Source organism: Stegastes partitus, unplaced genomic scaffold, assembly GCF_000690725.1.
Source record: "Stegastes partitus isolate 25-593 unplaced genomic scaffold, Stegastes_partitus-1.0.2 Scaffold365, whole genome shotgun sequence".
Classification (NCBI taxonomy): domain Eukaryota; kingdom Metazoa; phylum Chordata; class Actinopteri; family Pomacentridae; genus Stegastes; species Stegastes partitus.
Genome location: NW_007578096.1, coordinates 92,977 through 120,245, shown reverse-complemented (window position 1 = coordinate 120,245; position 27,269 = coordinate 92,977). Strand labels below are relative to the sequence as shown.

At 42.4% G+C, this 27,269-nt stretch overlaps 1 protein-coding gene across 1 annotated transcript in view; it reads left to right on the top strand.

Annotated features, from left to right (window-relative positions):
* LOC103359311 (glutamate receptor ionotropic, delta-1) overlaps positions 1-27,269 on the top strand; it is a 279,637-nt gene that overhangs the window by 160,066 nt on the left and 92,302 nt on the right. The window contains exon 3 of the mRNA XM_008284578.1: positions 14,331-14,615. Coding sequence (XP_008282800.1) covers positions 14,331-14,615 — 285 coding nt within the window. The remainder of the gene's footprint in view (positions 1-14,330; positions 14,616-27,269) is intronic.

The window sequence follows — 27,269 nt, the reverse complement described above, 5'->3', positions numbered from 1 at the left end:
TGCGCACTCAGTCTTCAACCAAGTTTGTACTCAGTCATTTAAAATTCAGCTTTTGTTGTGGTTCATGAAAGTACAAACTCATTATTTAGTTGGACAAGGTCATTCCAGTATAACCAATGGTTCAGAGACTGCACTTATAAAAATGCATGAACTATACCTGGTTGGGGCTGCAAGGTGGCACAGTTGGTAGCACTGTTGCCTCGCAGCAAGAAGGTTGTCGGTTCGCATCCCGGTGGGGGCACCGGAATCTTTCTGCGTGGAGTTTGCATGTTCTCCCCATGCAGCGTGGGTTCTCTCCGGGTTCTCCGGCTTCCTCCCACACAGAGCAAAAACATGTTGAGGTTAATTGGTGATCCTAAATTGTCCGTAGGTGTGAATGTGAGTGTGCTTGGTTGTCTGTCTGTAAGTGTAGCCCTGTGATAGACTGGTTACCTGTCCAGGTGAACCTGCCTTCACCCTGAGTCAGCTGGGATAGGCTCCAGCCCCCCATGACCCTAGTTAGGATTAAGCGGTGTATAGGTAATGGATGGATATACCTAGTTGGCTGCTTTCCCCTTCACGTTGGTCCTCTTGTGCAGTGATACGCTATTCTGAGTGCCATGTTTGGAACACTCACTGGACGTCCTGTTTCGGACCACTTTCAGGTGCAAGTTTGCAGTTTCACTATGGACCTAGAACTTGGTCAGAAAGCGGCCGTCAAATCCTCTGTTAAAGTGAACCAAATATTCATATCAAGGATCATCACTGGAGACGAGAGTTGGGTTTACGGCTATGAACCAGAATCAAACAGAAGCCAGTTGTGGAAAACCCCAAAGTCTCCAAAACTAAATTCATCCTTCGTGGTCAGACTGTCAACACCGAGTTGGTTCGCCCCAGATAAGATGAACAGTCATGAGTTTGAATCCTGCTCACGGCCCTTTGCTGCAGGTCTCTCCCCATTCTTCCTGTCTCTCTCCACTGCTCTACTAAAAATAACAAAGGCAGAATAGAAATTGTACTGTAACATTGTGAAGCATCTGAGGGAGAACCTAAACTGCTGCACATGCCATAGTGCCAATGTGAGCCCACTCGCAGTGCACTGAAAAGTTTTTTACCCACACAGTTGTCACTTTCCACCTGCCCTACATGCTAGAATTGGCTCTTTGTGACTTTTTCTCTCTTCCCAGTAAAATGAAATTTCATTCAAAGAGTAGCTGTTTTGATACAGTGAAGGAGATCACTTGCTCCACTTACAGAACACTGTTCCAGGGAGACTTCCAAATGTAGCAGGAGCACTGGGAGCAGAGTGTTACTGCACAAGAAGACCACCGTGAAGGGGATAAACATCAGTCAGGTGTAGTTTATACAGGCGCAGTGTCAGAAAGTCTTGATGGCACCTCAAATACATATCAATTTTTTAATCCATACACTTTAATGAAGATTATCATTCTTAAAATAGAATCTAGCGATGGACAAATTAGAGGGAGGAATTTTTTATTACAATGTCAAATAGCAAACGGATGATGGATGAGCTGCTGCGACCAGTTGAAACGCTGAAAATTGTGGAGTTCAGACTTAAAAACACTTCAGATAACAGGAAGTTAATACAGATTATCATTCAGAAGCACTACATCTTCTGCATTAATGAATCAGTCTATGCACAATTTACTTAAATCATTCCAAATGACTTATATAAGCCGACCCCCCCCAGGAGAATAACATCCCCTAGAATGGAGAACAGGTTGAATAGATTCCTCTTCCATCTGCCTCCTTCCTGTTTGTTTATTCTTGCCCACACCATTACCCTCATTTAAAAACCTTACTAGCATTAATTGCAATTGCATTAATGCTTTCTTCTCCTAAAATGTCATGACTGCCTCAGTAAGGAAGTAAAAAATAATGATAAAGATTATCTGAGGATAATCAGGTTTTAAGAACTACCGACTCCTGTTCAAGTGTTTTGTTAAATCGATTTACCACATTTTTTATTTACATGTAATAATACATGTTAAAGCTGCACAGGATAATTTGGTTATTTGCATTTTTAGCAGTGGGATGGAGGGGGGAGGCGGCTTCCCGGAGTCCTTGTTCTGTCCAGTGCCAAAAGCTACATTACACAGGTCTTGTGTCTTTTAACCGCTTGACATTTCATCTGCGTATTGCTCAACTCAGCAGAATGAATCAGCCCATCAAGCTGATTTAACACTGAAGACGAAGGAGAAGGCTGCTCCGTACTACGAGTCAGGTCTCGGTAAATGGTGGTACTGGATTTCAGTGAATTACTTTGCAAAGTAGGTGAGCACATATCTGCCATCAGGCTTGCATATGAACACATGTCCAGCTTTGTTCAAGCTGTGGGAACAGGTGGCTGTGATCTTGTGTGCCAACATGAGCTTCGGTGGAGCTGGTAGGCTGACATGCTGTAGACGCTGTGGAGTCTTCATGCAGGGGGACTACCATCACAAGCTACATGTGAGCCGCTGAAATAGTGAACGTAATGTCACGGAGGTCAGCAGTCGCTAAGTGCTTCCGAAATTGCTGAGCAAAGCACGAACCTCAAGCCTTTTTTTTTCTTCTTCTATAAACGTGACTTTGAGACAGTGCTACACAGCTTTGATGAGAGATGAGATTGCTCCTTGAGAAAAAAAACCACTCTGGAGCGTGATGCCTACTTGCTTCATAAACATCATTGGACTACTTACTCGGCATCCTGAGGTAAATGCATTTCCTAATAGTGTCCCTCATTGGCCTAACAAGGTTTAGTGCTACATTATCTTATATACAGGTACTGCTGTGTACAATAAAGAGGTTTATTTCACTCAGTATAGATAATTAGTGAGCAGTTTAACTACCTATTTTTAATACAGACCAGGACAAAAAGTCACCAAGAATTCACATAAATAACAAAATAAATAAATGATGAAGGACTGTCCTGGCCTGACCATCACCGGACGTGAACCCTAAACCGTCCTTCACATTCAACACATTTGTCAGCTCAGGACAGCCCACTGGGGAGTCCGTTGCTCAGATGGAGGTGGCTGTGAGTGTATTTATATCGTCAAGCCTATCTTGCAAGGGCAATCAGCGGTCCATGCAGGTTGCAGCGGGTGTGACAAGAGGCCCAAGCAGACTAGCGTGCCTTGGGAGACCTGCAAAATAAGCCACGGCGAGAGCGATTGAGCGCGAAGGGGTTCAAGGGGCAATAGGCTCTTTATGAGCCACAAAGGGAGCATGCTTGGGGTTTGTTCATGCAACCAAATTTTGTGGTTTGGTTATGTTTTCATGGCAGTTTGCACTAATGCCTTTCAGCAATTATCTTACAACTTGTTAGGAAGTGTCTATCACCAGTAGATATTACCGTCATTTTATCACCCAGCCCTATATAGACATATCTTGTATTTTAACATGCTCTTGATATCAAGTGTATTATATCTGTAAAAAATAATCCAGATAACATTTAGGATACTGTCATTCACCCTTATATTTGAAGACATCTTTGTTGACGGTTGTTCTTCTCGGCCTACATGCAAACCAGCCAAGTCTAGAAGGAGGTGATAATGCATCTGAAACAACAGCTGTACTCTACTAGTGTGGTTAAATTAGTAACATGTAGCTTGTTAACTGTTATCTGTAACCCAACCGACCATATGAAGGATTTGCATACATAAAACATAAAGTTCTGTCGTCCTAATGAGCTCTTTATGATGCTTGGTTACACTCTGTGAGGAGTAAAGATTGTGTATGCTCTTATACCTTTTCAACATCTGGATAGGATTCATGTCAGACCACTTCACAAACCACTCGACTCACAGATGTGCTAAACCACAATTAAGTGCAGCAGCTGCTAATGATGCCCTATCGCCACCCAGACACGAGCTGCTGCAGACGGATTGAGTCGACTTGTAAAGCGAACTCAGGGTTACCTAAAAAATTTCAAAACTTGTATCAGTGAGATGTCGGGGGCGAAACTATAAATCACCCCGGCACTTAAATAAGTCATAATCTGGTGCCCTCAGCTACCTCTTTATGCTGTTATCACATAAACCACATGTTAGCCCAGTCAGGGAGATGAAAGAATAAGTGTTTGAGCAGGATAGTTTGGAATTCAGACTAACTCTACATTACAATTTCCATTCCGTTTTGATTTTCATAGAAAAGATGAAGGCATTTCCCTTTGATAAGTTTTAAAGCAACTGTTGGTTTTGCAGTTCCATCCTCTTATTAGCCCCTAAAAAGCTGGCAGGTATTTGAACATTGTGGTTAAATCTAGATCTTTTGCTTAAAAACATTAACTTGTGGAAGAAACCAGACTTTGTGAAACATTACGGTTATGATGTTGTTCAATCCTTGAACCTTTTGGTCTCATATTCTGCAGCTGTGGCACAGAGGAAGCGAGCATCCCCGAATGAACTTATGGTAATTCATTATTTATCTCTCGTGTTTGAGGTGTTGCTTGAGATGCAGATGGGCTGAGAAAGACAAGGGCAGGTTGTGACAAGCGAGATGCAGGGTGACATTAACAGAACAAGTGAGAGGCAAACACAGAGAGATCAAATGAGAATGAAAAGATGGAGTGAGATATGTAGACAGGGAAGAAAGAAAAGGAGACGAGCAAACTACAGACAGAGAGAGACAAAGAAAGAGATGGTATCAGAGCAAATGACACATTACCAAGAGAGAGCGTGAGTCGTTTCCTAATTCCACCCAGTCTGTCCCACGTCCCAGTAGTGAATGAGTCACGGTTATCCTCTGAAAATGCTAGCCAATCTTTGTCGATAAAACCATCCAAATCAATCATCACAAACCCCAAACACATGTTTGCCATATAAAAACTAGACTCTCTGTTCACCTGTTTCAACATTCAGCACACTGCTGCCAGTGGAGCTCCTGTTCCCAGCAGGCACGTCTGCATGTTAATTGTAAGAAGGCTAATGAGCCTCATACAAGCAAGGGGAAAAAAAAAAGAAAAAACAAACACATGCATCAGTGCGTACACACAGGACTACATTATGCACATTAGACTGACCACATTCGCCCTGGAAGGAACAGTGGTTGTGCTAAGCTGATGAGAGAACAAGTGACAGAGAGTCGAAAGCAGCCTGAGAAGGAAAGAAGGAGTCGGGAGAGAGCACGGCAACACAGAGCGGTGGGGATTCATTTAAATGGCTTAATATCAATGCAGTTTGAGAATGACATTTGTGTAATTGTTCCAACAGACATCAGGAAAATTAAAAATTAAAATCGTAATCTTTCATGTTACAGACTGAGAATCCTCTCACATGTCTGCTCTGTGAAGTACATCAAACGCTCGCCGCTTCAGGGAAAAGGGCGAAGTCACAACCGATTGTTCAACAGTTGAAACTGACGCCACGAGACATGGCAGCTAGTTGTATCACATGTTGGTGTTGTTGTTTTTATCATTGTCTGGTGGCATCCGACTCAGTGTCAGAACAGCAGTCAGTGACTCAGCACTTTGTGAAAGCTGTGCTCTGGGTGTGCCTCTCCGGTGGAACCGTTCTGCTCCGGTTTGGTTTAGAATTTCTGTTTGCTGGTTTGCTGTGTTTACCGGATGTATAAGAAGTGGGTTGCATTGGGTCAAGCTCTTCTCTTCAGAGATGTACACTACAGGCTTTCTTTTGCTCTCACTCATCCCTCTGGTACCAGAAAAATATCCTCCAGCATAAATTTGACGGGGCACAGCAGCTATCTTCTATTGTCAGCTCCGATGTCATAAATAACAAGAACTCAACAGAGTTTTGAATATAGGGACACAGATATAGGACATGAAAGGAGTACAGAACAAACTCATTGTCAATCCAAAACCCATTTAGATGTTCAATAAGATCTATATTTCTTTTTGATTGATTGCAGTTTCTTCAGCACGGAGACGTAGAGAATGATGGACACCCATGTTCTGTGCTTTTACAAGACAGAGCTGACCGCTGTGTACGGCATTTCATTAGACTTCCCACTAATGCTGCCGAGGCCAAACCGTGCACGTAGCAGGTTAAATGTCTGTGATGTTTTTTCATGTACACACAATTATGGAAATTGGCTGTGAAGGTAAAGAGGTAGAACTTATAACACAGTATAATTTGAAAACACCTACACAGACGCCAGCTATGTTGTACCTTTTGTACTGCAACAATTTTACCCTGGCAGTGAATTATTTACTAGTTAGCGGAGCCATCTCAGCCATTAGAGACTTAAGGCGTGCTTATAAGTAATAGCAAAAGTGGCTTTGCTGTAAAAGTCAAGAGCCATTGACTTTTAAGTTCTTACTCCGTTTGACTTTTGAAATCAGAGAATAGATATATTAAGTTCAGCAGTATGATAATGAACTGTGTTATTTAATTTTTTCTTTTTTTAATCCACTGAGAGGATCATGCAGCATCTCGTTTTATCTGGACTTTTCTGAAACATCTACCATGTACAGAAACGGACACATTATTGGAAGCTATAATGCTATTATATCTTTGGGATTATTAGGCAGCAGACAGAAATAGCAGCTGTGAGATGCCACATCATGATTAACATCTTAAACCCGCCGGCCGCCAGGGCCCCACTTGTAATCTCATTTCAATACAAAAGAGCCACGATAAATGCAAAGCTTGTTGGGTAGAAGTTTTTTTTTTGTGTTGGAGAGGTACTGATCCAACTTTTCAATCCAATTTTAGCGGCTGTAGCTTGTGGTGGTGCTGTATTGAATTGTATTGTACTGTGAGGCTCTCGTGACCCCGGTGGACAAAACAGAAATTGAACATTCAAGCCTCACTAAGGTAGTATTTTTTTTTTGCAAGGTTGTTTTGTTGGCGGGTGGTTGTGCTGCACAGGTCCTGCTACTATTATTGCATCCACTCCCAGAATATCAACTGTATCTACTGTATTTCTGCTCTTCTACCTGTCAGTTGTCTTGGGGTGGGGGGAGGTATAATTCACTGCAGTGAAATACTCCATAACAGTTCAGATGACATGGGCAGTCTTGGCATCAATAGTATTGACAGGGATATGTACCCTTATCGTAGTCTGACAGCAGGAGAGCAAGTGCTGGGAAAGGGCCATGGATGTTTATCTTCCCAAAGGAGGCAGCATGGTGATATTGAGCGAGTGAAGGTGAGGGAGCGATGGGGAGACGATTCATTCTTACCGGAGGTGCAACGTTGCTGTGACACTTAAGCTAAGCCTTGGTCCGGCCGCCATATAATACCAATCTCTCCTCTTTCTCCCTTCTGTGCGGTGAAGAGCTATTATGTCGTGGGAGGCTGCCAAAAAAAAAAGCAGAGGAGAGGGGGAAGCGTCCATTCATAAGGAAGTGACACTACATCCAGTCTCCATCTCAGCTCATGGCGAAATCCTTTTAAAGGTCTTGTGGATCTTCCACTAGCAAAAAGCATTAAAACAGGGAACTGTGTGCCAGTTTCCCCCCATTTCTGAATGTTTAAACACCATCAGTGACTAATTTAGCAGTAGGGTTTCTCCATCTCAGCACTTCACATTGCAATCAGTGCTTTGTGCCGAGAAGAAGAGGAGGATGATTCAGTGTCGATGCGCTGATGGTTCAGAAGTACAGTATGTACAGTACACGGCTGTGCAATCGGACTTAAATGTCAAATCTAAAAATGTGGGAGATCTCAGTTTTACTTTTTTAAAAAATTAGTTTGTGCAACATTTTCCCGAAGTCATGATTTCATCAATTTGAAACCTACAAGGAGCATCATTGCTGTTTTAATCAGCCTCTGATTAATATAACACAGACAATATTTTTAGTCTGAATCGGGTATTACAAACTGTCTCAATTAGATCTCAGTTACGCCATTGTCACTGCAGGATAGAGTGGTGTTGACAACATTGCAGCATTTATCTCAGTGGTGACTCTCTCCTTTGAATCCAAGGATTTCGCCCTGAGTCAGAGCAAACTAAATGAGTCTGTCTTATTTAGGCTGTGAAATCACTGAGACAGACCCAATTTATGCAATATTCACTACAGCAGTGGCGTGGTGGTTTGTTTCATCCCTCTGTATTACATTGGTAAAATGAGGGCAAGACACTGATGACATCCAGTTTTCATGGGAAAACAGATTGCGTGGCAAAATGGTGTAATGTCGTCTTTTTTTTTCTCCAGCCTGGTGTCTTGATGATAATAATTTTCCCACTCCCTGGTCCATCTGTGCATAACTGAACTGGTCTGATGAGGCGAAGACTTGTGCAGAAAAAGTGCCATGTGCTTTTGTTGATCTGTCCTAATCCACACGCCAGATGTCTTTTATAACAGTTTCGGTCATGAGCGTAGGAACATGAAAGATACCGCTCGCGCTCTCCGAGGCTCCTTCATCGATTCGGTCACTGCGTTTGCTGACAGTTTAGGAGGAGGGGGAAAAAAAATGTGCATGATTTCATTGCGGTGGCAACTGTATCAGGGTTTTTAGATATGCAGCGTTGATTAGAGGCGTTTAAAAATTCATACACCTCTACTGAGTTCATCGTGCATCGATCAACCGTAACATTACTGAGAAGAAAATGAACGCCTCTCCTCGGCGGGCCTGATAGATTAGTGAATCTCTCTTTCCAAAGAAAGCATCTGTTGTTTCCATCTCCCTGTTGTAACTCCTTTACCTTGTAGACTCCTTTAAAAAGGCTGCCTATCCTTTAATGTTCAGACCCTGCATTCATCAAATTAGCTCAAATAAACACGATTACATTAAGTCACAGCATGGTTTTCAGGTACTTTGCATGCATTATCCTGAAAAGGGGAGTGATTCTTTAAGATGCATGTACAAGACTGCTGTTATATGCTGACATTAGATGTCAGATAGCTGAAAGAAAATGAATGATGGCTTCTGTCCACTTCAGGGGGAACATTTAAGAGTCATTATTCCACCATTATCATCCTTGCCAATGACTGTAGAGCACTCCTCCCTCCTGTCAGTTGGCTGTCTGCTGTATAATGGGCCTGGGGTGTCCATTATGAAGCCAAAATGGCTGCAGACGCACTTTAGCCACAGTCTGCTTAAAGTAGCTGAAGGACAGGGGGTATGGGTTATGGCTTTTAAAAAGAGGGGGGAAAAAAAAAAAGTTTCTGTTGGTCTCGTAGCACGGGGTGAGGTAAGGTTGCCGTTTCTTGCATCAGCAGATGGTGGAACATGTGAAGTAGATGATAAATGTGGTGCTGCGGTGATTTTGGAAACTCTGGCGTCAACAACAAGAACACAGGCACAGAATACAGGTTATCCATCATGCTGATTACAATCTCAAAAAATTACAGTTATCAAAATTAAACTTACGTATCAGTTTCTATGGTTTGGTCTTGTGGTTTTTAAACACTTCACAGAGGCCGCGCCCTGTTGAGAATGGAAACAGCGCTACCAGCCGCCACAGATGGTGTGGAAATGCATCATGCTAAGTGTTTCAAATTGAGACCCACCGATGTAAATTGTAACACAGTGAAACAGAAAATATTGTATATTTAACTCCGTCATTGGGATGGATGAGCGTCCACAGCAGCAGTTGGTGAGGAGGACAGAGTAGGGCCAAGATGCAAACTATCTTCAGTCCTATGGCTCTGAGTTTCAGGTGCATCAGGCTCAATCAATCATTCCGACACACAAGCTCATAGAATTATAGTATTATAGTAACTATGCTACTATTTCAAAATTAAACTTCAGATTTTTTTGTTTGATCTTGTGGTTCTTAATCATTTAACAAGTGCCATGCCCTTTTGATGGTAAAAACAGTGCAACTATTGACTTGGAAAGTGTGGAAATGCATATTGCCTCAGTGCCAAATGTTTACAAATGAGACCCACCAATGTAGATCCAAACAAAAAAACAAAATAAAAAATGTATGGCATAGTTGAGCTTGTACGGCAGCAGTAGAAGAAGGCCAAGATCCAAACTATCTTGTGTTTCTTGTAGACCAGGCTCACAGAAATAGGCTGATGTGAGATCCATCCATACATCCATCATCTATACACCACATAATCCTCACTAGGGTCATGGGGGGCTGGAGTCTATCCCAGCTGACAGGGCTACACTTAGAGACAGACAACCAAGCACACTCACATTCACACCTACGGACAATTTAGAATCACCAATTAACCTCAACATGTTTTTGGACTGTGGGAGGAAGCTGGAGAACCCGGAGAGAACCCACGCTGCACGGGGAGAACATAGAGACTCCACGCAGAAAGATCCTGGGTGTCCTCACCAAGACGTGAACCAGCGACCTTCTTGCTGTGAGGCAACGGTGCTAACCACTGCTCCTCCTTGTTGACATTGTACTGATGTTCAACATTCAGCTTCCAGCTTCTTTGTGAACCTTTTCTTCAGCGCCATCAGTCTCCCAGTAGAAAGTTACTGGTTTAAAAATTTACCCACTTTGAATCAATATAGCAGCAGCACCTGTTTTTAGCTGTTTTTCTATTGATTCTGCTTCAAAAAGCATGTTTTTTCATTTCAGCATTTTGGAATTAAACATTAGAAACTGCTTCGCTCTTTTGGTGGAACGTTTGCACGCAGGGAGGCGAGCACAGTCATTAGAATGGATAATTCACTGAAAAATAAACGAGCAGGGCTGCCTTACTGCACGATCCAAATCCTTGGCAAAACTCAAATTTTCAGTGTGGTAGGTTGCTCCCTACAGGTTGTTGATGTTGTTTCCCTGTAGGGAAAGAGATTTTGAAAACGGTAACATGTGGATAGCAGAGGGGAGGAGAAAGATGCATGAAATGTGCAGCCAATGACAGGTTTATACCCACAATCCACATTCAGTGAGTCAGACTAACACCAGCTTAACTGGTACAATCAGGAGTGCCTTTTCTTTTCATCGTCTCTATAAATGGTGCAATTACACATGTGCTTTTATGCAAAAACTGACGATATCAGTGTGTTTTTAGTTCATATTCTCAATTTTAGCACTCTTTCTGTGACGCACATAGACTGTATAAAAGATGGACGTAGCAACCGGCCCTGAAAAATGAAGCCAACCCGGAAGTGTCAAAAACCTGCAATATCACTACGTCCACTAGTCCTGGTTCCAAAAAGCCCTGGCTCCCATAGATTTGAATTGGAAAAGAAGTGATCACAGATCACCAAATACCGCATTCCTACAGCTCAGGATTTTTTTCTTATTAGTTTTCATGCTCAAGTCCAGAGATCAGGTGGCCAATCTGCAAATAAATCAATACTGAATTTTTAAAAAATCGTCAACATTTTGCGGGGCAAGGGGCGTGGCTGACTTGATTGACAGTCGACAGCGACGATGCAGATGAAGCGAGCAGAAGGCGGTAAATGTGGGCGGGGCAGAGAGGGCCCGCCTCTCAATCCGTCTGACCAATCGCTGCTCCTATGGCTCCGCCCCCCTCCAACGATTTTTGCGTCACTGGCTCCAAAAATCCAAAGATGTCAACCAGGAAGTAGCAAAACCCTGGCTTCATTTTCTCAGTGCAGAAACCAACGGGTGACGTCACCGTAGCTACGTCCATCTGTTATACAGTCTATGGTGACGCAGTGCAGGAATCAGGCCTTCTGGTTAAGAGCCAGTAACTCTTAGTAATCTATGAAATATCAAAACATACCCATTACAGTTTGGGGTGCCCTCAGTGAAATCTTCAGTGTTTTGTGTTGTCAGACTACAAATCCAAATCTCTCAAACGCCCTGTTAAAATTATATAAAACACAGAAAAGAAACAAGTCTTCACATTAGAAAACCAAAGACATTTTGGCTCTTTTATAATTAATCAGTTACATTTTTGCAGATTAACCTTCTGTTGATTGTTTGAGCTCTAATAAATGCATTTTTTTTATAATACAAAAGACAGGATCTTCCAGCTAGCATTCAAGCAAAAAAAACAACACCCTATCTGGCTTGGTTGCATCTGAGAAAACTTGCTGAAAGGAAGTGAGCAACTGTCAGGATGACACTGTCTCTGTTTTCAGTGTAGCACAATACACTTTTTTTTTATTGCAGCCAACTGACACATTCACACACTGCATGGTAGTCAAAGCTGCATTCGTGACTTCCTACCGAGCAGAGTGCTCGTATTTCATGGTGCCCTGCAGAATATTAGCCAAGTGCCCTGTTGCACATGTTGGCATGTATGTCTGTCTGTCTTTCTGTCTCTCCCACACACTTGCAAACACACTTTCTGCCCTCGAGAAGAACGCCGTCTCTCTTGAACCCTCCTGAGTATTCATGCAAAAAGCTACAACTAATCTCTTCTCTCATACCCTTTTCCTCGCTCCCTCTTGTTCTGCGCTCCTTTTTGCTGTTTTTTCCACTACAACAACGTGTGCATGTCTGATATTTCCCTGCTCCTCTTCAGCATCAGTTTCCCTGCTCTCGTGATTTACGGTGCCTTAATGTAGTCCGCGGATGAAATCTTCATTTGTCACATCGGAGGTCCTTCCCCTCTGTCATACACGCAACCCTCTCCGGCTCTATTCAAAGCATCACTCCTCCTCTCCCCCCCTCCTCCACATCCTCCTTCGTGCTATTTGACTCGTATGTTTTTGACGTGTTCATGCCGTGTTGTCTAATGATGCCCCATCCACAAGACGTATGTGCGCGTGCTACAATGCGGTCTTCGACTGCGGCGCCGTTGCTTTGTGCAATATTTTGCAGAAGTAGACTATATAATTAGGCGGTATTATGAAATGCAGCGAGAGAACATTTAATTGCTGTTTTGCACAATATGCTCAGCTGTTTATGCTGAAATTATAAGAGCCCTGCTGTTTGAGAAATAGTGAGTTGAATTTTAAAGGCGTCGTTTGCCTTCGCCTGTCTCGTGTCACATGCGAAATGAGACAATCCCTGTAGTAGATGATTATGCAGCTCATAAAGAGATAGAGCTTAAAATTAAATGCAAATTCAGTATTCTTCATTTAAACTGTTTTCCCATTTGGATTCTTATCACTCCCCGTTTCGTGGTAATTGCCTTTTTCGGTGTTTCGCATCTTCTAACCTATGCAAATACATTTAGCTTTATGTTCTTTATACTCCAGGAGAAGGTTAGGTCAAGACTATAGGGTCAACAATTATGAATGGGCTTTTTTTCTTTCTTTTTTTTTTTTTTTCCACTCGAAGAAACATGAGAAAAATATGAGCTGAGGTTGTGAAAGGTGCCTGATGGTGATGCATAGATGATGTACTATAATGTATTTTACTGCCCCTGACCCTCACGCTGCACGTTGTGGTGCTATGGGGTGGAGGCTGCAAAAAGAAATCCTTAAGATTGACTAAACACAGTCTCATTTTGGTTTAAAGAACCATCTTTTTTTTTTTTTTTTTGGGCTATTATTCAACTGTTAGATATTTTGCAGAGTAAATACCCAGAGTGTCAGATCGCTGCAACCTCAAGTGTGCCCGCTGTCATCAAATATTTACCACCACTTAGGCAGAACAGCTTTTCTTGTCAATTTCCAACTTATTAGTGATGTTGCAGATGGCATTTTCATCATCTGAAAGACATTTGGCATTTTTGGGCCCACCGGAAATTGCGACCTGCTCTAAGAGGATCCTGGAACTGATTCTGACCAAATTACACGTGTAAATAAAGATGTTGGGATGTTAAGACCCACCACAGACATTACAAGCATGTGTCTACAGCCCTAATCCCTGCTTGTTTACACGTTTCCCTCCCGTACATGAAAGTAAGCAAGCGAGTGAGGGGTATGTGGGACAATATTCAGTTGAGACTCATTTGAGGCATTTTTTTTTTATTTTCAATGCATCCAGCTCGAATCTCCTTTGATTCTTATTTGTAAGAGAATCCTGCCAATCAGCTGCCACCTCTGTTCCGTCTCCTGTAGCTCTCTGATGCACCTGCTGTTCTCAAGTGGCTGTTACCTTTAGCAATCATTTTCCCTTTAATCAGCTGTGTCATTTTTGACAAAGATTAGAGGATGCCCCCCGCCGAATCTCTCATCTACACATTAAGATACAACTTCAGTTCCAGCCCCCTACTTTCTCTGATCTGTTCTCGACTGCAGAGGCTCAGACATAATCCTAAGCAGGATGCACAAAGAAGCGTCTTGGGTTTTTAAGCCCAGCTGAGTGCATTTTCTTGAATAATGTGCTGTGTTCTGAAAACCTGGGGAAGAAAAAAAAATGTTGCTTTAATGAAATCCATGTTGGAATTGATTACATTTTGAAATGACGTATGAAACAATGTTTGTTCTCATTCGCTTCCTTATTTTCATCCCATCCCAATTTTCTACACATGTTGTTGGTTATTGCTTTCTTGTTCTTCCTTATTTCCTGCTTCAAATCAGTATCTTAACTTCCTTGCATTCCTGCTTTACTCCTTCCTCATCACTCACATTCTTTTTTTTTCTCTCTCTCTCTCCTCTGTCCAGCATGCGAGTTGATGAACCAGGGGATCCTCGCTCTGGTGACATCCACAGGCTGTGCAGCCGCAAGTGCTCTGCAGTCTCTGACAGATGCAATGCACATCCCCCACCTCTTCATTCAAAGAAATGGCGACGGCGCGCCCCGGACCGCCTGCCAGCTCAACCCCAGCCCAGACGGAGAGAGCTACACGTTGGCTGCCCGTCCACCTGTTCGAATCAGCGACGTCCTGCTTACCCTGGTCTCCGAACTGCACTGGCAGAAGTTCATCATCTTTTACGAGAGCGACTACGGTGAGTTGGGGGGTGACATCGGGTTTGATCGTCGCTATAAACGTGACATTTGTATGTAAGATGATCTCAGGACTTTCATTTAAATGTTAATGCCGCGACGCCGTCTCCGGTGTCAGGAGGGAGATCGGGCCGCCGCTGAAGTGAAGCCGGTATTAACACTGAGGATTCATGTGGTGAAAAGAATACACCAAGTGGGAACTAAGATGAAAGAACATCATCACTTCCCCTCACACACACACACACACACACACACACACACACAAACACGCACAAAGTGTAATTTCCCACTGTTAAAAAATAAATCAAAAGTAGAAATTGTGAGGGGGGAAAAAACAAGATCTGGTTGCTGCGTTCACCATTAGAACCATCTTCATGGAGTCTAATTGGCTCATTTGTGGCATCCTCCTTGTGCGAGGGTGTGTCCCCCGTTTCATTATTCTCGCCGTGACGTCCCTCCGGAGCAGACCTTTCTTGACCCACATTTGGCTCCAGGCGCCGCGGATCAAGGAGTGATTGGCAAGGCGGCACGAGGGTGGAAAGATGAAGAGAGTCGACGCGCTGCAGCATTGCCATTCCTCAGATGAGACTTTGCCTCTGCTGACTAATCCTTTTTTACTACTTGGAAGAGTGCAATCTAGAAGGAAGTATAAATCAGTTTTATTTTTCCAGTACTGGAAACAGGCTAAGCTACAGTTGATATAGTGTATAGTAAAGCCAGCCTTCAAGGGGAAAGAAACAGCAAACCCGTCCGATGCAAGTTTCAGAGTTTTGGACGCTGAAGGCATTTCGCAGAGACGTGTCCTTGGATTTTGTCTCTGACATTGGCACTCTTTTGTACAAAGTGCATCCTCAGCATCGAGTCGGATCGATGAAAAGCCCGTGTGCGCCCATGGAAATCCCAGGTGCTCCCACGGACGAGCACCTGTCTCCCTGACGAACCGTCTTCCTGCCGTTTTTCTTTCTCACTCGCCGCCTTCCCCGAGTGTTCTGAATCTCCATGTGTCTGACTAGCTAGGTCACCATGTGTCTGGCCATCTGTTTTGCTAGAGATCTTCCTTTGTGACTGCTTGCTCTCTGTCTGTGTGACTAGCTGTCTTGATTTAACAATTTTTTTTTTCCCTTTGTGATGAGCTGTCTGCCTGACCAGCTGTCTGTGTGTCTTTCTGACTGCATGGTGTCTGTTTGACTAATTAGCTGCCTGTCTGTCCGACTAGTTTGTGTCTATTGTGCTTTCTATGAGTGATCAATCATCTGTATTTGTTTTCAGGTATTTTCCTTCCCCCCCCTGTTGTAATACACCTCCATTCACTGCATCATATTCAGTAACGGCATCCGGTTTCGTACACCATAAATGAAATTGCCAGCCGTGTAAGAGGGGAAACCACAGTGCACTTTTCAGTTACCTTAACACAAGCAGGAGTGCAGTAAACAGAAAAAAATAAACCCTAAATCGAATCAATATTTTCTATGACCATCCTTTGCCTTTGAGCCAATTCTCCCAGGTGCAGTTTTTTTTCTGAGGTACTTGGAAAGGTAGGTTCTTCCAAGCGTCTTGGAGAACTCGCCACAGCTCTTCTGGGGATTCAGGCTCTCTCAACTGCTTCTGTGTCTTCATGTAACCCGGGACTAAGTCAGTGATGTTGAAACCAAGGCTCTGTAGGGGCCTCGCCATCTGTCGCAGGACTCCTTGTTGTTCTAGTCTCTGAAGATGGTGCTGTGTGACTCCGGCTGTATGTTTTTTGGCTCATCGCCGTGCTGCAGAATGAATCCCCCCCGATGGTGCAATGTATAAGAATCACCACAGACTTTTTCCTTTGCAAAAGCAATGTGCGTCTAATGCATGAAGGCTCGGTTTAACAAGGCACCGTTGTAACGAAATAGCCTTTTTTTTAAGTCTGCTAAATTAGGTGCTACAAAGTCGGCACCATTGACATTTGTGCTTGCGTTACACTGTTTAACTCGGCACTCATTTAATTAAAGAATGTAGCGGCTAATTAGGATCCTCATCACAGAACAGTCAAAATACCCGTGGTGCCTGCCTCCGAGCGGTGCCACAGTGACCCACACCACTGTCTGCAGAGAGAAGCACCGGCTGCAAATCTGTGATGACACTCAGTGAACTCAGCTGCAGCAGTTCACTCTTTTTTTTTTTGTTACTCACAACTTGTGTCCTAGTGTGTGTTAAAAACAAGTGTGTACAAACTCACACTTAAATTGAGGCGTAGGATTTTATTACTTTCCTGAAGAATGGTGAGTATTGTGTAAAAGTTTTCAGTACTGGCTCCAATTCCTGAATTCAAAAATTATGCTTTTGTGATTTATTAGGGGAAAAAAATCAATAAAAAAAAATCTCCATAACTCTTTCAGCAGAATAAGCCAAAGCTCTTAAATCTTAGATGCAAGACAAGCATCCACACAGGACAAAACAGGTTTAAAAGTGTCAAAATTTTTGACTGAAATGAGGAACTTGTTAAAAAAAAAAAAGCAAAGGAGTTAACAAGTCCGACACCAGATGCCAGATGTTTGTGTTGCTTCAACACTCGGTTCGTCGGGTTGGTCGATACCAAAATAGTACTGAGGCTCAATAATCAGTGCTGCAAACCCACACTGGAGCTGGTCTTGCTCATTAGGCGTCTTATCAGTTTGCATTCCAGGTAACAAAAGTCTTTACAGGACTCACAAGAGACGGGAAGGTGAGTTGTAAACAAAGTAAATGCCAAACACCTTATCTGTGGTCTGCTATGGATGTGGGGATTATTAACATGCATTCGTTAAGGAACAAAAGGGAATAGAGAAGTAAATTCTGATATACGGTTAAGGAAAGTCGAGGAAACCTTTCTCATAGGATGCTTACAAATAGGTCACAACAAAAACACGTATTGTAGATTAATAAAAATTGTAATTCAAAGATTCATGACCACAAAATATCCTCAAAGATGTTAAAAAATAAATTTTTACTACTCGTTTAACACATCGGGTCCATTCGGCTTCTGCACATGTATACAGTATATATATATATATATATATATATATATATCAATGGCTTGGTACCAGAAATCCTGCACATCTCTGGGCCTTTTCCAGGTTCTATATGTTTCTGCCAACTGTCCTCAAAGTAGCTTTTCATTACCACACAACACCCAGACTGTCTTTAAAAACATGTTCCCCAGTGTGTTTGGCTAATCTTAAGCATCACTGTGAAATAATACTGAACTATACTATATCCATCCATTATCTATACACCACTTAATCCTCACTAGGGTCATGGGGGGCTGGAGTCTATCCCAGCTGACTCAGGGTGAAGGCAGGGGACACCCTGGACAGGTCACCAGTCTATCACAGGGCTACACTTAGAGACAGACAACCAAGCACACTCACACTCACGGACAATTTAGAATCATCAGTTAACCTTGACATGTTTTTGGACCTTATGAAAGGGAGCAAGAACCTGGAGAGAACCCACGCTGCACGGGGAGAACATGCAAACTCCACGTTGGAAGATCCCGGGACACGAACCGGTGACCTTCTTGCTGCGAGGCAACGGTGCTAACCACTGCTCCACCTTGCAGCCCAACTATATTATATTTAATATTTAATCTAACAATCGATTTTGTGTAACTTGTGTTTTAAGTTTTACATATTATACAAAAGCACTTACTGGTGCTCCAAAGTAAGCCGTTTACTTTTTCAACAGCTTAAAACAAGAGCGCTTTTTGTTAAGTGCGGAATAAAAAGTTAGTTTCGTTTATTTAGCTAATCATAACCTGGGGAAGCAAGAGCAAAATAAATGCACAACATTTAATTAGACAACATTTGGTCCATTGCACTTAATTTATTCAGCCAGAGGGCGACTTGATAAAAGTTGATTCAGATCCAGGTTTGAAAACGTTTCAACACTTTCTGTTGGCAGAAAAGTTTGGAACAATGTTTGACCACAGATGAGTTTCTCAACTCTTCTTTTTAATTACTTCTCTTAATGGCATGCAGCAAGTTAAAAGCAAAGACATTTACCTGCGATGAAGAGCTTGAACAGCACTGATAATGGGTGATCAGATGCTTCTACATTTGTGAATACAGCCCTAACATAAAGACAAATGTACTCATTTTTTCCAATTATTCTCAGTAACACACAGTATTTTACATTCAGGAGTGCAAAGTGAGTTGCCGTTTGTTCTCCCGTCGTTGCTAAATCTCCATAAGCACACATAGCCTTTGTGAAGATCACGCCGCTTCAAAACACATGTTGTCAGATCAGAGATAAATGATCAGCGGAAGTGAGATTATGTAACTTTACTCACAGCATGGGAGCTCAGATCAGCCTCTCGGTGCGCTCTCGTCAAATCTGTTCTTCTCTCTTCAGCTTTCTATGTTTAGCTTGCAGAGGGTAGAACGAACAGCACCGTGGCGTCGGCTTCATTAGGAAAGTTTCTGTTGTGTTTGTCTTACTTATGCTCGGACTGTAGACATTCTCTATGCCTGTGCTGTTATAATAATAACAATCTTAATCAGGTGGATGTGTTATTTTGGTTCAGCTCAAATTTCATGCAAAGACTGCTCTAAGCCGCTCGCCTGCTGTTTTATATATGAGTCGATGGAAGTGCTTTTAGCAAATTCGCCAAATTACAAAGTCAACAGGTTTTTAAATTAGATTAGATTTACCTCTATTGTTATTGTCCAGAGTACTAAGACAGCAAAATGCAGCTTAGCTTCAAACCACAAGTGCAGAAGCAGCAGTAAAGTGCTTTATTTGCAGTGTAATTAAGAATTAACAGCATGGACAGAGCGCTGTGAACACACTAATGCATGAATATATAGATACGTGGTATAAAATAGACAATCCAATCTACAAGTACAGATACATATGAGTGGTATAAACAGTAATATGGATAGTATAAACTTTATGGGTAGTGACAATGGGAGGTACATGCATTTTATACACAGAATGAACTCCAGGGTGGACGTCAGCTACTTGTAGCGCTACTGAGTCCACGTTTCTCCATCTCCCCTTTCACACTGAGAGCACTTTTTCTACTCAAATAGAAAAAAAGCTCAAACATTATCTGTTAACGTGGGTAAACAAACAACAAAAATGTGTCGTTACCGATGCTGTTTTGGACAAATGGGGATAAAATAAATATTTTATTGACACAGACATGAGGAATTACATTTTCTTCAAATGTTTCTGCAGCAGTTTTTCTATTGAATGACCTTTAAAAAAAAATGTAAACTATAATTGTGGGCAGAAATACTGTATCAGCACTTTGGCAGATATCACAGCTTGTACCCTTTTTTTTTTTTTTTCCAGCTAAAAGTCTTTCTATTAAAGATTTAGGAATTGTCACCCCTTTAATATTTTTAGAAGGTCCTGGTTGCTCAGCATGTTTAAGAAACGCCCAGCTGTTTATTTTATAATGGTGCATTAACTTTTAATGAGAGGCTCAATCTTTATCCGTTTTTTAATATCAATATCTGTCCGTTGCAAAAAACTGTAATTAGGTTTAATTCTGTCCATTACAATAACATGGCACGAATATAAATTGGGATGTTATTTAATCATATTGTGTTACAGTTACGGTAACGTTTTTTCCGTGGAATATCATCAGCACTGCCAAGAGATGTGTGTTTTTTTCCCTCCATCTGTAATCAGATTTTCTGATTGACTGTGACTATGACAAGACACGGTGATAATCTGGGAGCGTCGGAGCATTCAGTCTCGTACAGTGTACAGAAAAGATTCCATCAGAGATTGGGGAGATCATCTTGTTCAGTTATTTTCTAATATCATGTTTAAAATTCACACCAAGACTATGAAAATGAACATGTAGGGGTGGAAAAAAAGACATTTAATTTACAAATTAATTAGAAGGGAGATTGCTTTACCGTCTTTATATAGAAAGTGGGCGTTAACTTTGCGTGATGGATTCTTGCATGTGGTGTGATAAGGCTGAGCTGCTGTGTCATCAGTTTGCTGATGGTGCATTAGTCTATTTAAGATGTTGCGGTGGAGGGGGGGGATCAGAGAAGGCATCTACTCGCATGTAGCCTCAGGCGTCACACTGTGGGACAGAAAATAGTCCAGAACCCTCAACATGTAGCTCACCTACAATCCACCGTCATCGTCTCTTCTTTAATCCTTTGCTTTCCGAGCGGCGAGAGCAACGCCACGCTGTGCAGTCGGAGCGCACGGGGTGAGATTTGTGTTTTATTACAGCTTAAACAACTGGCTCCGCTGACCTCGGGGGCAAAGTATAGCTCAGTGTAATGAAGTGTGTCAGGGGAAGCCAATTCATTCCGGTCTCCACCAATGCATCAGTTGCATAAAAAGCACATTATGTAAACAACTTCTAAAGCTTCACCTCTTCTGGTTCCATTTGTCATTGTACATTTTCAACACATAATTTAATTCGGGATGCGCGTGTTCCATAATTTCTCTCGCAAGCGACAGCAATAACCTTATTGTTATGCTACTATGGCGACATAAGACGCCGCACGGCATTGTGTTACGTTTGCAAAACATCCTCGTGCGGTTTCTCCCTTTTTGTGCCTTCAGGCAAATAGGAGAAAACAAAATTATATGATAATCCTATAACAACCCATTGCTAACTAAAAGACCCCTTCAGCTTTTTTTTTCTCCCCCTTTATGTTCTTCTTTATTTCCTCTCTTGTGTTTTTCTTTTCTTTTCTCCCCGTTGTTCTGTCTTCCTCTCTCATCAGTAGCACTTTTTTATTTTATTTTTTATAGCCAGTATTGTTTTGCTTTCTTCAGAAACCCCTACGTCTGCTGCTGAAGGATAGTCTAATGGTTCTGCTTTTCATCTGAAACGGACAAAATAGACCCAGTGCATGCCAAGGCCACATGAGAGCATCGCTTCCAAAGAAAAACAAACTCCTTGACGACAAAATCTTGCTTTACCGTGAAGGGCCACAAGCTTTTTGTGCATTGTGGTCATTCTCCTCAAACCAGCAAGAGTGCTCAGATATCAACAGAAGCTTCTTCACACGCACAACAACTGTTCCTGCTGTCTTCTTGTAAACAAGGTGTGGGTCGAGTTTCTGCTGCGAATCAAAAATTGTGCTTTTTTTTTGTTTTTTTACCCTCCCTTTAAAAAAAAAAAAATTCTATTTCACTTTAGTCTTGGCCATGACCAGACACAGCCTAGGTTCATGCTCTCTTCTCGGCTTATTTTGTAAACCAACCGTGTCTTTAAACAGACCCCGTTCAGCAGAAAGGCTGCAAATTGAATAAGTCAGTCATGCCATGCTTTGATTCAAATCGAACACAGTGAGCCTCTCTAGCTGGCACACACCTGCTCAATAAGCTGCTGAAAAGACTTTCGGTACAAGGTGATAGATTTTCACTCTTCAATCAGACGTTGGGTAGCCGTAATTTGAAAAATGAAACCAACTGTTTGGATTCTGTTTCAAACCAACGGCGCTGCATTTAACCAAGCTGCACCAAAGAAATATACACAGCACACATGAATGATCACAAGCAGACTGACATTTTTGGGGGGCTTTTAGTGAAATTTCTGAAAGTGGGGCCATCGCTATAGCTCAACTGGTTGAGCTGGCGACCCATGTACAGGGACTGTATTCCCCAATGCAGCGGTCGTGGGTTCGAATCCAGCCCATGGCTATTTACTGCAGGTCCTTCCCCCCATTCTTCTCCCCACTTTACTGTCTCTCTCTCTACTGTCCTGTCAAATAAAGGCAAATAGTAATAATTATTGAAAGTTATTTGCTGGTTTGCCATAAAATTTGGCTGAACTACTCGAGGTTAAATTGTAGTGATCACTTGACTTGACTTTCTTGACTTTTTGACATATTTCAATAACTGGATTGAAACTTTTGTAAAGTCGTTCCTAGACTCAGTCTAAACTTGTTAGGATCTGACTGTTCCTGGAGGCTCACATTTGTGCCTTTGACTGATATGTCAACACAAATACTCAAAACAGCTACCAACAGGGCTGCAAGGTGGCTCGGTGGTTAGCACCGTCGCCTCGCAGCTAGAAGATCCCTGGTTCGCGTCAGTTAGCATGTCCAGGATCTTTCTGCGTGGAGTTTGTATGTTCTCCCCGTGCAGCGTGGGTTCTCTCCGGTTTCCTCCCACAAGGTCCAAAAACATGTTGAGGTTAATTGGTGATTCTAAATTGTCTGTAGGTGTGAATGTGAGTGTGCTTGGTTGTCTGTCTCTAAGTGTAGCCCTGTGATAGACTGGTGACCTGTCCAGGGTGTCCCCTGCCTTCACCCTGAGTCAGCTGGGATAGACTCCAGCCCCCCATGACCCTCATGAGGATTAAGCGGTGTACAGATAATGGATGGATGGATGGATGGATGGATGTCTCCCTTTAGGATGAATTGTAAACCAGAATACTGGCTTCTATAAACTGATACCTGCAACCTAATAACCTTTACAGGCGCATCATGTGAAAAATACCAATATACACACAGGGATGATCGTAGTAAACACACCTATATGACATCAACATTAACACATTAGCATGCTAACATTATCAATGCATCACTATGTCTCAGCACAGCCTCACAGGCATTGCTGTGGACGTTCAGTCCTGCTTTAAAGGTGTGTGTGATATGTTATCTGTATGCCTCTGGAAACGCTGTTTAAGAGTTTCTTAACGCAGTGCTCACAGTGGTGTGCATCTAAAAGGAAGCCAGCTATTGATTCTGTGGGGGCGGGTGGACAGTGTAGACGATCTGCAAACAAAAGCTTCAGTGAAATTGCCTTGTCATTTTATCATAACAAGGAGAGCATAAAAGGCGGCCGAGGCACGATTATAGGAAATCTTAAAGAAGGGTCGATTTTCTTGAACATCACAGGGCTCCTTGGCAGGCCCGTCTGACTTAACCTGCACTTAGTAATGACTGTGGAGTAGCTACATCTGTCTCTGTCCTCCCCGTGGTGACTGTCTCTCTGTTAGAGGAGGAGAGAATTAGGCGGGTATTAGGTGTGATATTGATTAAGCTGTTTTTGGTTCCAAGTAGGAGGTTGGTTCCAAATGTAAAACATGCATTTGTAACACAGGCGGGGTCTGGACATAGACAAACACAGAGACGCGTCCTGCAGAGTTTCCAGCAAGTCTGCAGTGCATTATGTGAAGGTTATGCCTGGTGACATGTGAGAAGGAGCGCCGAAGATGCCTCTGCGTAATGACATACTCTTTCATACGCCGCCTATTATGTTGCTTTATTGCATCTCAATTAATGCGACGTTTAGGCCGAAAGGTCTTCAACACCGCCAACTAACATGTCAGGTAATTTCACAGGGAGAGGACGTACATGTGACCTGCAGTTAATTAGCTTTCCTAAGAATAGGAAAGAAGTAGAAGATGAAGTCGAAATAAAATGGAGAAGAAGAGTTAATGAAGGAAAAGCATAAAACATATGGAGAATATGTGGTGCAGTATGCAGAGTCTATACAAGTCAGGGAATAGCTGCTCGTATTGAATCTCATTTGGGAAAAATTCACCATGTAGCAATTAAAAAAGATGGTGGGAAATTATAGGAAATATACAGATGTGATGTATAAATACCGCTCCGCTATTCAGCTCGATAACAAATGTTGATTACCGTTCGGAATCGAAGAGATAAATCTTGCATGACCACACTGGAGGCGCATAAGCTCTCGTGAATAATTTGCAGTTATGTGTCCACCTGAGGTTCAGGTCGATCAGTCGATCAATCAGGCTGCATATTTATAGCGGTTTTCCTGCAAACGCACAAAGCGATCTACAGAACAACAGGAAACAGAAACAGAAATGTTCCAGAGACGTGGGCCTTAAGAACAAAAGGACGCCTCAGTGTTGGTTTTCACTTTCTGGTCAAGTGACTACGGTTGAAAAAAAACATGTTTTTCAGAAATTATGCTAATTCTCATCAGTGATTTAACCTGAAACCTGACTACACTTTTTATTAAATATACTCCAAATATTGTCCTGGAGTCTTGTGGAAGGTGGATTTTTCTGTTTCTCTATATTGACTCTACATCAATGCCAGTTTTTATTACCATATTTTCATCCTTCCAATTGTTGCGTTCTGGTCTGTCTCCCTTCTAAGCACACAGCATTGTATCATCCCGAAAGCATGTCAGCCAAATTTAAGTAGGGCAATTAATTTTATTTCCCTCCTGGAGTAAAACTCACACGGCGGTGCTGTAAGCCAAAAATGCAGTGACTGTACAGTATCTTTGAAACCATTCACAGCGTCCAGATAATAATTCAGTCCAGGACCGTGGCTCCATCTCTGCCCATTCTGTATTCAGACCAGGCTGCTTACCGACGGAGGACAAATTAAAAGGAGAAAGTGTGTAAGGTGGGGAGGAGGGAGGGTGTCACAAAAAAGCATCAGTGTGCTTTGGCATTGATTCTACGAGTCTCTAGAACTCCACCGGAGGGACTGAACACCGTTCTTCTGAAACTATTCTCTAATTCGGTGCTGCGATGATGGCGCTGTCGAACACGCCAAAGCCTCCTATAGGGGCTCAGCTGGGTTGGGATGCAATGACAGTGAAGGCCACAGCGTATGATTCATTTCCATCATTTCAACCATTCAGTGACCCCTCGTGCCCCCGTGGATGGAGGTGTTGTCATCCAACAAGAGACCACTCCCATCAGGATAAAAAATGTTCCATTATGGGATAAAGGTGACCACTCAGAGCAGCTCGGTATTGATTTACTGTGACCCTTTCCTCTTAAAGGGCAACTTGACCCAAACAACACCAGCAAAATGCCCCCCCTGCAGCATGAACGAGCCACCGGACCCCCTGATTATAGCGGTCAAGGTTTCAAGTTTTTCCCATTTGTCACTTGTCTGTACTTTACTTTCTATACTTTTGGACCAACAAAACAACACAATGTATTCGTGGTCGTATATAACGTTTGACGTTAAACAGCTGCTTTCTTTGGCAAATCAAAACATCTTATAACAGCACAGGTCGAGGTCTTGAACCTCAGTGGTGGTAGGTTTAATTTAAACAGACTTAACGGTAAATATGCATCATCGACGCCTGTCCAAACAGCAGGAAGCTCACATTTGTTGTGTGAGGGATCTTACCCTCAGAGGGTGGTTTGTGTCAATCTGTGACAATATTTTAATTTCATCAGCGCTGTCAGGGAGAAGTTAATTCGACGCTTTGGTCTGTTTGAAGCCATATGTTTGTTGGGTTTTGTGACTGATTTATACTGAGAGATATTTTTAATAGGGCTGCAACAAACAATTACTATCATTGTTGTTACTTTTGTGATTGTTTTCTTGATTATTTGATCAGTTGTTTAGCCTGTGTAGTTTCATAAAACAGTGGCAGAGTGTCTCCTATGATTTCTCAGAGCTCAAGATGATGTGTTCAGGTGTCTTCTTGCAAGAAGATATGAAGCTGTTGAGTTTACTGTTGCACATAATGAACAAAACAACAACCTTCAGATGCTGGAACCAGAGAATTGTTGCATATATATAATGTCAGTTAATCTACATTTCAGCTCTACTTTCTAATGTTCTGATCACTTCCGTTCACAAACATGAGCCTGTATGGTATTATTAGGAGTTGCTAATGATGCCACCTGTGGAATCCAAACAGATACCAGCTTCACCCTGACGTGCCAAACGGTTTCTTTATTTGTTCATTTGGGGAGCTGTAGGCACAGACCTGACTGAATGTAGCTTCTCTGTGCTTTTCTAAACGGTCTATTTCATTCTGAATTCAAACTCTGCCCAGAGTCTCGGGGCCGGTAAGTTGACCTTGCTCTTATAAACGGCCAGTCTGGACCTGTCTTTCACAGTTCATGCAATTGATGGTAGACTACAACATCAGACTGTTGTTTGCCCATTGTTCATGGTGTAAGAACATAATAGGCTTTTCTTCACCTCGTCTTTGCCTTCTGCGAGGTGTCGGGTTTTTTGTCTCCATGTTGCAGGTCATAACACAGCATATGCATGCTAACAGACAGACAAAGACTTCCTGGGTATGCGTTCTGATGCACAAACACGGCAACCTGTGCCACCATCCCTGTGAAGGAAATAAATAGGATTCCAAATGAAAATGTAATTTATTCATTTACATGTATTTTGCATAAATGCAAATGTAGAATTCCCCGTGGATGTGTTCTGGTGAGCTTATTATTTGTTGTGTTTATTTTGGCTACTAAACACTGCTTATTTAAAAGCAGATTTTTAGAAAATCAGTACGACTGAAAAATAAGATAAAATAGGCACCAGTTGCAGCACAAATTCTCACTGATTCCATTTGTAGTTTCCATCCACACTGGTGCATAATCAACAAATAGTTGTCATATCCTCTCGTTTTTTCTCATTACTGTTGTTATGGGGAGTAGTTTCTAAGCTTCACTTGCCTCCAAGGCTCCTTCATTCGGTGTTAATTGTATCGCTGTCGTTTTGGAAACAGAAACCCAACTTCTGGATGCACAAGGTCAAAACATTCAAGTCAAAATAGTCAAACTGAGCTCCGTCTTTTGGAACACATCTGCACATTCTTTGCGGAAAGCTGGCAAAAAACCGACACGAATGAGTCGAAGCATTCTGCTAACAGGCAGCTGTTGGTATAAGCAGCGCATATACGATTATTCTGCAAGCGTTAGTCTTCTATTTTCCAGATGCCTCAAGCAGAAATAATGACAGATCCAC